We start from the raw sequence: 15,603 nt of genomic DNA, 5'->3' as shown, positions 1-15,603 counted from the left end.
ATTATTATTTTTTCAATAACCCATTGTATTGTCATTTCATTTATTTGAAGTTTTGTCGAGTACTTGACTGTATGAATGTATTGAAATGTATTTGTTTTTTAAATCTCCCTCGTGAGGATGTGTTTGTTTCAAAGAAGGATAGAACCCTGTAGAACCCTATATAACCCTGTAGAACCCCGTAGAACCCTAAAGAACCCCGTAGAACCCTAAAGAACCCTATAGCACCCTATAGAACCCCGTAGAACCATGTTGAACCCTAAAGAACCCTGTAAAACCCTATAGAACACTGTAGAACTCTATAGAACCCTGTAGAACTCTATAGAACCCTATAGAACCATGTAGAACCCTAAAGAACCCTGTAGAACCCCATAGAACACTGTAGAACTCTATAGAACCCTATAGAACCATGTAGAACCCTATAGAACCCTAAAGAACCCTATAGAACTCTGTAGAACTCTATAGAACCATATAGAACCCTGTAGAACCCTATAGAACCCTGTAGAACTCTATAGAACCCTGTAGAACCCTATAGAACCCTGTAGAACTCTATAGAACCCTGTAGAACCCTATAGAACCCTGTAGAACTCTATAGAACCCTGTAGAACTCTATAGAACCCTGTAGAATCCTATAGAACCCTGTAGAACTCTATAGAACCCTGTAGAACCCTATAGAACCCTGTAGAACCCTAGTTGGACCCTGGACAGTAACAACATGTGTCGCCTCCAGGTTCTCTCAGCCTTCCAAGCCCAGCAAACGGCTGCAGCAGCAGCTGCTCAGCATCAACTCCTGATCCCTCTCAGCAGCATCCCATCCTACAGCGCCGCCATGGACACCAACCCCCTGCTGGGCAGCACCTACAAGAGGTTCCCGTACCCCTCGCTGGCCGAGATCAGCAGCCTGGCCGCTCAGACCCAGTTCACCGAGGAGCAGATCAAAGTGAGTCAAACCCCCCCCCCCCCCCCGGTCCAGTCGAGGCTCTGATTCTAAATCCATCGGTGGTCCAGGTCTGGTTCTCCGCCCAGAGGCTGAAGCACGGCGTGAGCTGGACCCCGGAGGAAGTGGAGGAAGCCCGCAGGAAGCAGTTCAACGGTACGGTGCACACGGTGCCGCAGACCATCACCGTCATCCCGGCGCACCAGCTGTCGGCAGCGGCCAACGGGCTTCAGTCCATCCTGCAGACGTGTCAGCTGGTGGGTCAGTCGGGCCTGGTGTTCACTCAGGTAGGTAAGAAAACACACGGTTGCATCCTCATGCTGAGACCACATGATTTCCATCCACGTTTCAATCATTTTCTCATTAAAGTAATGACTTTTTTCATCATTTGTAGAACAGAACCTGAACACAAATGTGAAAAGCTGTCATACGATGATAAAAAAAAGTTCTTGGTTCAGGAAAACGTTATTGTTCAGTTGTATATATTGAAATATATTGTTTATGTATATTTATTGTATTGTCTTAGACTTTGTTTACCGTATTTCCCGCACTATAAGGTGCACTTAAAAGCCTTTAATTTTCTCAAAATACGACAGTGCGCCTTATAATCCAGAGCGCCTTATACATGAACATTACCTGGTGGTGACTTGTTTACAAACACTTTCATGGCTCTGCACCGACTGATTTACGACGCACGTCACATGATGACGGATGTCTTTGGAGTAAGATTACTGCCACTGTTTTGAGCGAGTGTGTCTTGGTTGTTGTACACTCAAAATCACTCTGCTGCGCTCATCTGGTCATACACGTGTGTTCAACATGTCAAACATGTGCGCTCTAGCCGTCATAAATGCGCTCAACTTCACTGCTGCTCACTCAACAATTGTCTGCTCACGACAACAGTCTCACGCGCTGCTACTTGAAGTCTTTTAAACATCATTTGGTAACATCGTTACCATGAGAGTGAACAGAGTTGTCAGAACGCTTAATAAAGTTAGACTTTTCTGACTGTTTTGTTGACGTTCCCTTTAGCTCAGCTTTATCTAGTGGATGATAACACAACCCCAGTCAAATGTTTGACTGCATCTTTTATTCTATGCACCTTATAATCCGGTGCACCTAATAGTGCGGAAAATACGGTACTCTGTTACGAACTTGTGATTTATTTAAACAACAGATAAACTTTGAGGGAGACACCCATGTTACTTATGGTGCCAACAGAACACTGAACTCCCATGATGCCTTTCTACACACTGCTCTATAAGGGGGACGTCTGGTTGGTCACTACAAAACTGTAGTTTAATGTTAAGCTATGTTTAAAAATGATTGACAGCTGTAATTGGTTGGCTGGGTGGCAAAGCATTATGGGAGCTGTTCAGGTCACCGTTACTGAGACATAATTTGCAATGTTGAGTTTATGTTTCAAATAAATGATTTAGATTTTGAATTTTAATTGTTGAAGTGACTTTCATTCATTTAAAAAATATAAAATGAAAATGTTTCATGATTTCGTTTAATACATTTTATTCAAAGATGACAAATTAGGGGGGAAAATTGATTTGGTAATTTTGACAAATTTTGAAAAGTTCCTTTTTAAGTTTTAAAACTTATTGATGATGGAAAATGATTAATCAAAAAGATGGAATATTTTTTGGTCTGTGGATTATTATTATTATTATTTTTCACTCTCTTCAATCTAGAAATGATTATTTCTAAAACGTTAAACTCAAAAATTCTCACCCGTCTTTAATCTTTGTGCCACTAGGTGGCGACACTTTTCCAGGAAGTAAATGATGAATGCTGTCCAGTGTGTGTGTCACTAACTCTTGGTGGGTCTCAGGTGGGACCAGGTGGAAACCTCCCGGTGAACAACCCCATCACTCTGACAGTAGCCGGACTCTCCGGTCAGTCCCAGACCTCCAGCCGAGTCCCCTGCCCCCCCGCCCCGACAAACAGTGAGCTCAAGCGAGCCACGACTGTCCAGCCTCCGTCTCTGTCCCCGCAGGTAACGTCCTTTCATGTGGAGTCAAAATAATAATAAGAAATATTAAAAACAAGTCTCTAAGTTAGATTTTAAAACTTGGTGACACGCTGAAGTCGAGCGTATCCTCTGGTCCTCAGCCTTCGCTGGGATATACCAGGACGCAGTGACTGCTTGCATCTGGCTGTGAATATCTACATGTTAATTGTAAATAAAACATTTTATTTAACAAACATTGTATTAAAGTATAAAACATAAAAGTACTATGAAAAAAACAAGATTTGAGATTTATAGCAAAAAATGTAATCGATCAAGTACTTTTAAATATCGATATGTTAAATTAGGGAAAGAATTGCAATATTTAAGTTTTCAATACTTTCTTCTTCATTTTAGAAACCGCAATGTAATTGTTAATTATTAACATAAGACAAAGTTAGAGATGAAGAGTCAAATGGGTTTTTTTTTCAGCTCATAGTAGTTTTTTTTTAATCAGAATATTCAATGGTTGTATTTTACATTTTGATTCATTTTTTTATCGAGATGCCTTTCAATATACGAAAGATTTAAGTTACAAATATTCAATAAAACAAGTTATACTTTTTAATATATATATATAATGGAGTGAAATAATTGAAATAATAATAAAATGCTTAAAACGACAACATTTCAATAAAAATCCATGATTTTGTGTTTGGTTCAGGAAAACTCCGCTCTGACCGTCGACACCTTCGGTCTGAGGCCCAAGAAGTCCAAAGAGCAACTTGCGGAGCTCAAAGCCAGCTACCTTAAGAACCACTTCGTCAGCGACGCAGAAATCGCGCGCCTGATGAAAATCACCAACCTGACCAAAGGAGAGATCAAGAAGTGGTTCAGCGACACCAGGTACAACCAACGCAACTCCAAGAACAGCCACGTCATCGTGTTCCACGACGGCGGAGGTCGAGGGGTCGTGAGCGGCAGCTCCGCCCCCATCATCATCGACTCCAGCGACGAGACCCCCTCGTCCCCTCACCCCGCACTCGCCCCCTTGGTCAAGGAGACCCGCTCGAAGTCCTGGAATCCCTTCCCCGACTTCACTCTGCAGAAGTTCAAGGAGAAGACGCCGGAGCAGCTGGTGGTTCTGGAGGAGAGTTTCGAGAAGAACATCACGGCGTCGGACGACGAGCTGACCCGTCTCAGGACCGAGACCAAACTCACCAGGAGGGAGATCGACGCCTGGTTCACGGAGAGACGGAAGATGTCCTCCGTCGTGGCCACCTCGCCAGCCTCGGACACGGGAAACACGGAGACGGAAGGAGAGTCGGCCTTGGATGGTGAGGGGACTTCTTCTGGAGGTCGCGTCAAACATGTGCCCTCGACCAGCTGCCCCAGCAAAGACCTGAAGGACAAATGTAAAAAGACCCCGGAGCAGCTTCATCTTCTCAAAAGTGCCTTTGTCAAGAGCCAGTGGCCGACGCCGGAGGAGTACGACCAGCTGTCCAAGGAGAGCGACCTCCCTCGCTCCTACATCGTCAGCTGGTTCGGCGACTCTCGGTACTCCTGGAAGAACGGCAACCTGAAGTGGTTCTTTCAGTACCAAAGCGGCAACGTGGACGGACCCAACGGATCCGGGGGCAGCAGGGTGGGTCGTAAGCGAAGGGGCAGAAATCGCGGCTGGGGTCGTTCCCGGACCAGGAAGCAGCCCCGGAGGTCCGCGTCCTCCAGCGCCGACGTGGACCGCGCTCCCGCCATGAAGAAGTTGAAGACGGGAAGGGATGTTCTGAAGGAGTACTACCTGAAGCACGGCTTCCTCAACGAGCAGGACCTGGACGAGCTCGTCACCAAGACCAACATGAGCTACGAAAGGGTAATGAACCGATGACCTCCCAAATAGATGTGTGTCTTGTCAAGAATCTGAAGCGATACGTATCATGATAGAAGGTCAACGATCCGATGGATTGTGATATTTTATGTTAGATGTTGTAAGAAAAAGGGTATATTTGTATTAATGTTCTTAATGAATAATTGTTTTAATTTGTAGTCTTTTAAAAAATTTAAATTGAAGGAAAATGTATTTGCTGCATATAAGTAAGTAAGTAAGTAATTTGTATTTATATAGAGCTTTTCCAGACCAGGGTCACAAAGCGCTTAAACAATCAAAACAATATTCAATAAAGTATATACTTTAAAGATCAAGATAATACTGAGAACAACACAGGAGTTCCAGAAAATTAAGGAAAAGCCTGAACAAATAAAAACGTCTTAAGATGTTTCTTGAAGGAGTCAGTAGATCATCAAACACAGATGTTTCTTGAAGGAGTCAGTAGATCATCAAACACAGATGTTTCTTCAAGGAGTCAGTAGATCATCAAACACAGATGTTTCTTAAAGGAGTCAGTAGATCATCAAACACAGATGTTTCTTGAAGGAGTCAGTAGATCATCAAACACAGATGTTTCTTGAAGGAGTCAGTAGATCATCAAACACAGATGTTTCTTGAAGGAGTCAGTAGATCATCAAACACAGATGTTTCTTGAAGGAGTCAGTAGATCATCAAACACAGATGTTTCTTCAAGGAGTCAGTAGATCATCAAACACAGATGTTTCTTAAAGGAGTCAGTAGATCATCAAACACAGATGTTTCTTGAAGGAGTCAGTAGATCATCAAACACAGATGTTTCTTGAAGGAGTCAGTAGATCATCAAACACAGATGTTTCTTGAAGGAGTCAGTAGATCATCAAACACAGATGTTTCTTGAAGGAGTCAGTAGATCATCAAACACAGATGTTTCTAGAAGGAGTCAGTAGATCATCAAACACAAGATGTTTCTTGAAGGAGTCAGTAGATCATCAAACACATCATCAAAAACTCCAAAGCTTAGGAGAAACAGTCTGGAAGGATTTCTCTCCTCTGGTCCGGAAGTTCAGGAACCATCAGTAGATTCTGATCCACAGACCTCAGAGCCCGAGCTGGGGTGTAAGGCTGGATCAGATCAGTGATGTAAGGAGGAGCCTGACCATGAATAGATCTGAAAGTAAGAACCAGAATTTTAAAGTTGATCCTGAAAGAAACTGGAAGCCAGTGAAGAGTTTTAAGGATCGGAGAAATGTGAGTTCTTCTACTAGAGCGGGTCAGAATTCTGGCTGCAGAGTTTTGTATGAACTGCAGACGAGACGATCCTTCTTGTTAAGACATGAAAACAAACTGTTACAATAGTCCAGACGAGAAGAAACAAACACATGGATTATAAGATCCAGATCATGTTCCGACAACATTTTCCTAAGTTTAGAGATTTTTCTCAGTTGAAGGAAACAGTTTCTGGTCAGTTTTCTACAGTGTCGAACAAGAGACATGTCTTTATCAAATACAACACCCAGGTTTCTCAGGCTCAGTTTGACAGACTGACCTAAGTCACCCAAGTACTGACTCAACCCTGGAACCTTATCATGAGGAGCCATAACCAGAGTTTCAGTTTTGTCCACATTTAGCTGTAAAGTGTTTTCACTCATTGTTTGATTTCTAGCAAACAATTGACTAAGTTCAGCCTCTGGGGCTCAGTTGGATCAACAGAGCAGTAGAGCTGGATGTCATCAGCAAAAATGTGATAAGAAACATCAGGAAATCTCTGAATGATATTACCGAGGGGAATCAAGTACAGCTAAAACAATAAAGGACCCAGAACAGAACCTTGAGGGACTCCACACAACAGATCTGCCGATTCAGACCTCATTTGATTGACAGATACACTAAAACTGCGCCCAGAAAGGTAAGATGAGAACCATTCTAACACAGACCCAGACAGTCCCACTTCATCCCTCAGTCTTCTCAGCAGGATCTGGTGATCAACTGTGTCAAAGGCTGAGGACAGATCCAAGAGAACCAGAACAGTGAATTTACCAGAGTCAGCCGACATCATGATGTCACTGGACACTTTCAATAAAGCTGTCTCCGTAGAGTGATGTTTACGGAAGCCAGACTGAAACTTCTCATGGATGTCGCTCTGATCCAGGAACAAAGACAGCTGCTCAGACACCACCTTCTCCAAGATCTTGGACAAGAAAGGGAGCTTAGAAATAGGCCTGAAATTACTGAGGTCAGTTGGATCTAAGCCTGGCTTTTTGAGCAGAGGCTCCACAATGGCATGTTTAAATGCATTGGGGAAAAAACCCCTGTGAGGGGACAGGTTCGCCATATTGGTAACTCAGGGGCCAATTACATCAAATACTTTGATAAAAAGCCTACAAGGAAGGACGTCATCTGAGCAAGAGGAGGGTTTTATCTTGTTCACTAGTGCCGAAATATCACCCAAAGATACAGCAGTGAAGGAGGACCAAGAGGAGGAGAGGGGCTCAGAGACAGTAGGGGTTCCAAACAAAGTGGGAGAGACTTTCTATTTGATCAATTTAATTTTGTTAAAGTTTTCTGATGTAATCAGATCTAGCAGTTTCCACCATCTCATTGTAAGAAGACATCAGATCCCTGAGGTGAAGTCTGTGCACCACAAGTTTAGTGGACTTCCAGAGACGCTCAGTCTTTCGACAAAGTCTCTTCAGACTCAGATGGTACACATATATATATACACATCAGTCATAGTTGTTGCTGAACAATGTTCTTCACACAGAAGTCTGTCTCAAATGTCTCCTAAACTGCTGTGTCCAGGTCAGGGAGTGGTTCGCGGAGGTCCAGAGACGCCTGGACTTGGGTCTGGATCCTTTCCAGTCGGATCAGAAGGACGGAGATTTCGGGGCCCACCAGGTGAAAGGGGAGGCCTCGGGGGAGATGAGCGGAGCCGGCCTGGGAGACGAGGACGACGAAGACGACGAGGATGAAGACAACGACGGCGACGACACGGACGACAGCGAGGTTTGGGAGCCGTCACGTAGCGTCAGGAAGTCCTTGTCGGTGTCTGAAGACTAGCGACTGTCGGCGTCTGAAGACTAGCGGCCGTCGGCGTCTGAAGACTAGCGACTGTCGGCCTGGAATGTTACACGACTTGTTTGAATTACTGCTGGAAGTACGACGAAAGTTTGTTCTTTTCCTTTGCATGTGCGACGAACGGTTTTCGTTCCTTCTTTAACACGTTCCAGCCGAGAAGGTAATAATGCTCGAACAAACCCAGCTGGAACCATTCGGCATCTGAATCTCAAAAGTAACGATTTATCGGACGCCTGCGTTGCGTTGTTACCGTCGTGAATTAGCATCTAGACGCACACTTGCTAATGTCTCGCGTTCACCCTCGTCTTTGTTCCATTTGCACTTGTTGTTATGATGCATTTCCTTGAAGAGAAGTGTTGTTACATGTTTACGACCTAAAGCCCCCCCCCCTCCCTTAACCCAGCAACTGTGGCACTGCCGAGTCCAAAATTCAAGTTTTTAAAAAAACAAAAATTGTCACTTTAAACAGAATCCTTCGGCTGAGAGAGTTTTCTGTTCAACAGGAAAATATCTTTCAGCCTCGGAGACGACCTGAAGACTCGGTTCACGTCGACGAGTCGTCACTTCTGTATCGTTTCTCTCTCTCGCTTTCTCTCTCTCTCTCTCTCTCTCTCTCTCTCTCTCTCTCTCTCTCTCTCTCTCTCTCTCTCTCTCTCTCTCTCTTTCTCTACTTCATGGCGTCACTAAAATAAAAAAAACATCTATTTCGAGCTAAAAAAACATGTTAGTACATCAGTGTTGAAAGTTTGAATTTAATACTTTAAATGTTGAAACTGAAATTGTTCTCTGATTTGTTAAGGATTTCAAAAAATTGTGCAATAATTTCTATATTTAAAGGTTGTTTTTGTATAAATTTAAAATTTTATTTTCAAAATGAACACAATGGAGTTTGATATTCAAATTCTTGTAACTCAAAAATATTATTTCTAAATTCAATATTTTTAAATTCATAGTCATTTTAATTCAATATAAAATTGTTGGTTTAACAGTGTCACCATGATTCGATCATGTCGCTCTTTTGTTCTTTTTATATTGAAGGCTACGAATTAAAAATATATTTTGATTTGTAACATTTATTCTTGGAATTATTGGAATTTGATTTTCTAACTGTAGGAAAAAAAAGTGTTTATTTTGAAAATATATATTTTTTTAATATCAATAATTAAAAAAAAAAATTCAACTTTTCACCATAGAAATGAACGATTCAATCATTTAAAAATGAAATGTTTAAAAAAAGCAGCGTTAATATAAAAATGTAAGTTAGAACATTTGAAATGTTAAGTTCACTCAATAACGCGACGACACTGATGTACTTCTATGTCAACATGGTTCTTGTCAACGGTGCCGTTAAGCCTTCCTTCACTTGGACTTAACTCCGCGAACGTAGCCTTTGATCCTATATTTCCCAACATTCTTCACTTCTGTCGATGCTGTCACTCGTCTTTCCAAGTCTTCCCTCTTGAAGTGAACCATCAGCGTTCAAGTGCTGATGTAAAAACAAACAAAAAAACCCCGACAATATGTTGATATGCACTGGGATGTCGTTTTTATGACAAAGGATTTGCACCTTAGATAGAAAACTCTATCGCTATTGTTCCGACCACCTTTTGAGGAGGTCACGATCGAGACCCGTTGGTCCAGACACAAGTGGACTTGTTCGGAGAGACCCCCCAACTCTCGGGGTTTCTCCAAATCACCCACACTTTGCCTTCGAGAACCCAAATCTCCACGACTGTCGTGAGAATTTTCCAAACAAAATGTCATCTCTTTCAATAATCAGTTGGAGACACTCTCTCAATCATTTCGCACCAAAAGAAAGTTTGAAAAAAAAAATGCACTTTTGAGCCGCGGGAAGTGGCGCGACCCTGATTAGGCACCTTATCGCTAATATTCGTGGCTCGAAGAGACCAAACGTGTTTTTGTACGACTACAATCTAAACCAGTATTTTGCCTTTTCGATCCCTGCTGTTTTCATGTGTAGGAAACGTGTTGAACTTGACGAAGAGTTGGATGTTTCACGAGGAGACGTGTGCGCCGCTTTATTTTTGCAAAAATTGCACAATTTGAGCCACATTTGTTGTTTTTTTTTTTTGTTCATGTGGTGTTTGTTGATTCTTGTCCACCTACTGGCCCGACTTTTTTGAGAAACAAAATGAATGCCTACGAGACTCTGGACGATGTCACCTGCAGGTTGTCGGTTCTCTGTCATAATGACGGACGCGAAAGACTGAAGTGTTTGTGGTCGATCCCTGGAGAAGTTTGTCGAGCCCTCAACCAAATATTCACTCAAACCTGCAGCCGACGAGAACCCACGTCCGCTCACGTGTGGAAAGGGATTTGAACTGAAGCCTTTTTTTTCCCCTCCCTCGCCCTAAACCCTTGTGCCTGCACGGCTGGTGGTCGAGGCGGTCTCTCGCCTGAGGTCACGGTCAGGCGACCTCCACGAAGACGAGTCGACGCTTCTTTAAACGATGACACTTTGGCGTCTCTTGGTTACGTACGAGCACCTTCAGACGGCGTCCTCATCCTACCAGCTGCGCTCAATACCGCGGCTGTGACGAGTGCCTGGACGCCGATCCTCTGACAGGTACCTGGAAGACGCTGAACTGCATGCAATAAGTGAGTGAAACAGCTACTCTTTGTGTACATATACGTGTTTGGGTTTGAGTGAACAAACCATGAAGAAACGTGTTTTTTTGGTGCAACTTTACAAGTGTTTCACGATCTTGGACCTTATCGTTTTCTTCACATCCTTTACTTGTTTATTTTCATTCTGTACTACGTCAAAAGTACTTTAAGTTACATATTTGATTTATACAGAGACACGGACATGACGATGGTGAAACTATTTTGTTTGTGGCCACGAAAACCAAAATAACAAGTAACCTTTTCCTGCTCACAAAATACTAGTTCCTGGCCATGAAATACTAATCTCTGGTCCCAAAATACTTATCCCTGGCCATGAAATACTAGTTCTAGGTCTCAAAATACTAGTTTCTGGCCATGAAATACTAATCCCTGGTCCCAAAATACTTATCCCTGGCCATGAAATACTAATCTCTGGTCCCAAAATACTTATCCCTGGCCATGAAATACTAGTTCTAGGTCTCAAAATACTAGTTTCTGGCCATGAAATACTAATCCCTGGTCACAAAATACTAATCCCTGGCCTTGAAATACTAGTTCCTGGTCACAAAATACTAATCCCTGGCCTTGAAATACTAGTTCCTGGTCACAAAATACTAGTTTCTGGCCATGAAATACTAATCCCTGGTCACAAAATACTAATCCCTGGCCATGAAATACTAGTTCCTGATCACAAAATACTAGTTCCCGGCCATGAAATACTAGTTCCTGTCCATGAAATACTAGTTCCTTACCATGATATGCTAGTTCTAGGTCTCAAAATACTAGTTTCTGGCCATTAATTACTAATCCCTGGTCACAAAATACTAATCCCTGGCCATGACATACTAGTTTCTGGTCACAAAATGCTAATTCCTGGCTATGAAATACTAATTCACGGTAACAAAATACTAGTTCCTGGTCACAAAATACTAGTTCCTGGTCACAAAATACTAGTTCCTGGCCATGATATACTAGTTCCTGGGCATAAAATACTAATCCCTGATCACAAAATACTGATCCCTTTCCATGAAATACTAGTTCCTGGCATTGAAATACTAGTGTCCGGTCACAATATACTAATTCCTGTTCACAAAATACTAGTTCATTGCCATTTAAAATGCTAATTCCAGGTCGCAAAATACTAATTCCTGGCTATGAAATACTAATTCACGGTCACGATATACTAATGCCTGGTCATGAAATACTAGTTTCTGGTCATGAAATACTAGTCTAAAATAACCACATACAATGTGGGGACAAAACCCACGTCTTGAAAGTATTCTGTGGCCTCAAGTGAATCCTCACCAAGTCACGTCCTGCTCCGTAGGATTCTATCCTTTGAAAGAATAAAAAATGCTGCACCTTTTTTTTACTTTAGACAGTTTGGATCCAAGAGTCTTTCTATCACCAGCCTGTTGGGTTGAATAAGGTTCATGTAGAAGAAAAGTCTCATAGCGTCGTCACGGCTTCTTATCACTGCTGACTCATGTAATGTAACATAGACCAGTGTTTGGAAATAGCTTTAGAATTTAGCCGGTGCTGCTCGGTCCGATTGTTTTTGCCAACACATGGAATCACAACTCAACACGTCGCACTCTTGCTATTGATTGTATTATTATTGTTATTATTATTATCGCTCTCTGTTACAAACATCACTTTCATTTGATCTTTCATTGATCAATACTTTTCATCTGTTTTTAACAAGTTAACTTTATTTTATTTGTGTTTGTATCAATTTTATTGGACACTTTTCTTCCCTCGATACTGTCAGATATCATGAATTAATACTGATCATCTATGGGGTTATTATTGTCTCAAAACACAAAGTGTCAAAGATGTATTTGATACGTACTTGTATCTGTTCTGTGATCCACAAATGCATGGGTTTATAGATGTGTATTTTTGAATAAACGTGTACAAATCTCAAAACACAGACAAGTCAAGCATCACAAACTCGAGCTGAAACTTACAAATCTGGAGTCACTTTCGTAAAAATCGACTGCGATCATTACTTTTATTTAAAATACACTGTATATCGTGATCAGAAACACCTGTTGTCACTGTTGTAAAAACAACAAAATATTTTTTTGTGGTGGCATTGCAGAATAATATAATTAAATATATATATTATATGTATTTTATTTTATTTTATTTTATTTTATTTTTTAATTAACAATTTATTTTTTGTTTAGTTTTTTCATTTTTTCCCTTGCAATTTAACGTCCGGCCTCTAGATGGCAGCAGTCATTACGTCCTCCGCATCTAAAGGAACAATACAATCCTGCGAGATCCCATTGATGACTGAGGACGAGAGGATACAGTGACTCCAGCAGCTTTTAAAGATGATGTTTGGACATATTTTGGTTTCAAAACAAATGAAAGTGTGTTGAAAGTTGTGCGTTTTTGTTTTTTCCCGGAACTGGTTTGTGAGGCTTGACGTGGTTTGAGATTCGTGCATATTTATTATAAATTTCTCATTCGTAAATCAAGTTACGTTTGCAGATCACAGTACGGATACAAGCGTGTATTTGTAAGATTGTAAAAAACATTAACTTTGAAATATAAATAACTCCATAGACATGTACCCGAGTCAGATGCCCCCATGTGGCAGCTTTAGGAAACGCATCTGAACCTATGCAACATTAAATCACAGCTGCTTATGTTTTGTGTAAAACACAAAGACGCCTCTCGACTGTTAGCTCTGATCATGTTTACTTAGTAACGACAGAAGCTGCTCGACAACACACTCACACACTCACACACTCACACACTCACACACTCACACACTCACACACTCACACACCAACACGTACATAATCTTCTCAGCAGTTTGTCGTTCTTCACATCGACGTTAAAAAACCCAGAAGGACCTTTTCTGTGAGCCGTTGGTCTCCACGAGTGTCGAGGCTTGAGTTGTGATTCTGTGATTCTGTGACACGGAAGCATCGTGTATCATATTTATCTCCAGTGTGCTGTAGATGCTGATATCGTGGTCCAAGTAGTTGTTGTGTTCGTGCAGATCTGCCATGTGTGTGTGTTTCCTCCACAAACTCTTGATTGTTCGAACAGGTCGTTGACGAATGTGACTCACGGCAGAAACTTGACGCTCGGATTCTTCTAGTTCGTCGTGAAGTTTATTCATGTCCTTGGATTATTGGATGGATTTAACGAGTCAATTGTTGAAACTTTTTAAATTGAAAATGTTGTTGGTTTTTAGAATAGTTTAAGTCAGTAAGATTTATATTGAAAGGTTGAATTAGTTTTTATTTAAAATAAAAAATGTCTTTACAAGTTTGAAATTCTCATCATGATTATTTAAAAATCCATTTTCTAAATTCAATATTTTTAAATAGTTGGTATGTTTTTACAATAGTGTCCTTGACTGTTGAATATTGTACTAACAATATCATAATAATGGGGAAAAATCTGTTTGTAAAAATCTGTATTTATTCATTCAATTCTTTTTTTTAAATCAACCTTTTAATATATAAATGATTGAATTACATTATTAAAAAATAATGTATTTTCACTGCTTAAAACAAAACAGAATTTCAAAGTTTCAATATTTGAAATGTTAAATTCAGTCCAAATCCTGATGAAAATGAAATACTTCCATACATTTCACCCACAATATTTAAAGCTTTAATTTTAGATATTGACAATAATTCAATATTTTGGTTCAATATTTAAACTTTTCAATTTGATCAAAACAGTTCAAACTTCTCAAAAAACAAGTTGGTTATTGTTTTTTTTGGTTGTTGAGGTTCTTGTTTTTGTCTCCTTCAACTTTCAGCCGGCCAGGATTAAATAGATGTTTAAACTAGTGATGTGTCGATGAAGCTTCATGAAACAGTGTCATTATCTTCAGAGTCCACTAGATGGTAGTGATTTGTCGATGAAGCTTCATGAAACAGTGTCATTATCTTCAGAGTCCACTAGATGGTAGTGATGTGTTGATGAAGCTTCACGAAACAGTGTCATTATCTTCAGAGTCCACTAGATGGTAGTGATGTGTTGATGAAGCTTCACGAAACAGTGTCATTATCTTCAGAGTCCACTAGATGGTAGTGATGTGTTGATGAAGCTTCATGAAACACTGTCATTATCTTCAGAGTCCACTAGATGGTAGTGATGTGTCGATGAAGCTTCATGAAACAGTGTCATTATCTTCAGAGTCCACTAGATGGTAGTGATGTGTTGATGAAGCTTCATGAAACAGTGTCATTATCTTCAGAGTCCACTAGATGGTAGTGATGTGTTGATGAAGCTTCATGAAACAGTGTCATTATCTTCAGAGTCCACTAGATGGTAGTGATGTGTTGATGAAGCTTCATGAAACCGTGTCATTATCTTCAGAGTCCACTAGATGGTAGTGATGTGTCGATGAAGCTTCATGAAACAGTGTCATTATCTTCAGAGTCCACTAGATGGCGTCGCTGCACTATATGTTTTGAACAAGTGTTCTAATGAAACTTCATTTTTAAACTGATGGCGCCACCTACCGTATCTGAACAACATGACACTGTTCATGAAGCTTCATCAACACATCATTAGTTTATACCCTTGTGTGACCTTAAAATGAACCCTGGATCATGGAGGAAATCAGAGTTTAAAGATGTGACATGTTCGTACCTCACTACAAAAATACCCATCAGAAGATAAATCAACCACTTTTACCAAAAATGTTAACAATAAAAACATAATTTTTAACAACCTATAAATGAGCCTTTGAGCAAACAACCAATTATTATATATTATATCTCTTTTCTTGTGATACAAGTGTTTCTCAAACACTTGTGTTGCAGCTGCTGCACTGAATTAAACAGAAGATATTAGGCAGAAATATTGAATGAAGACTAAACTAAACAACAAATACGTGTAATTTACTGTAAGTGTGATTTAATATGATTAAGATTTGTTTGCTTTAATAATGAAAAAACATGTTTTTAAATCATTTATTTTACGCTTCAACAATCAACTGTAAACACAAGATATTCTGACCTCGACGTTAAATGACTCCATCCTGGCCGGCTGAAGAGCACTAGGGGGCGCTAAGAGTCCTGGAAAGATGGTTTGTAGGATTTCATGCAACAATAGAAGCGAGTTTTCATTTGCAAACTAGAGTCTCTGGTGTCGCGTGTAAAC

General features: G+C 40.6%; 1 protein-coding gene across 1 annotated transcript in view; it reads left to right on the top strand.

Moving 5' to 3' along the window:
- zhx1 (zinc fingers and homeoboxes 1) overlaps window positions 1-8,546 on the top strand; it is a 28,144-nt gene extending 19,598 nt beyond the window's left edge. Inside the window, exons 4-8 of the mRNA XM_087806439.1 lie at window positions 728-937; window positions 1,006-1,221; window positions 2,775-2,939; window positions 3,616-4,761; window positions 7,555-8,546. Coding sequence (XP_087662565.1) covers window positions 728-937; window positions 1,006-1,221; window positions 2,775-2,939; window positions 3,616-4,761; window positions 7,555-7,812 — 1,995 coding nt within the window. The 3' untranslated portion in view covers window positions 7,813-8,546. The remainder of the gene's footprint in view (window positions 1-727; window positions 938-1,005; window positions 1,222-2,774; window positions 2,940-3,615; window positions 4,762-7,554) is intronic.
- Window positions 8,547-15,603: the final 7,057 nt, after the last annotated feature.

Source organism: Callionymus lyra, chromosome 13, assembly GCF_982586985.1.
Source record: "Callionymus lyra chromosome 13, fCalLyr1.hap1.1, whole genome shotgun sequence".
In the NCBI taxonomy this organism is placed as follows: Eukaryota; Metazoa; Chordata; class Actinopteri; order Syngnathiformes; family Callionymidae; genus Callionymus; species Callionymus lyra.
This window is presented reverse-complemented; position numbering and strand designations above follow the sequence as displayed.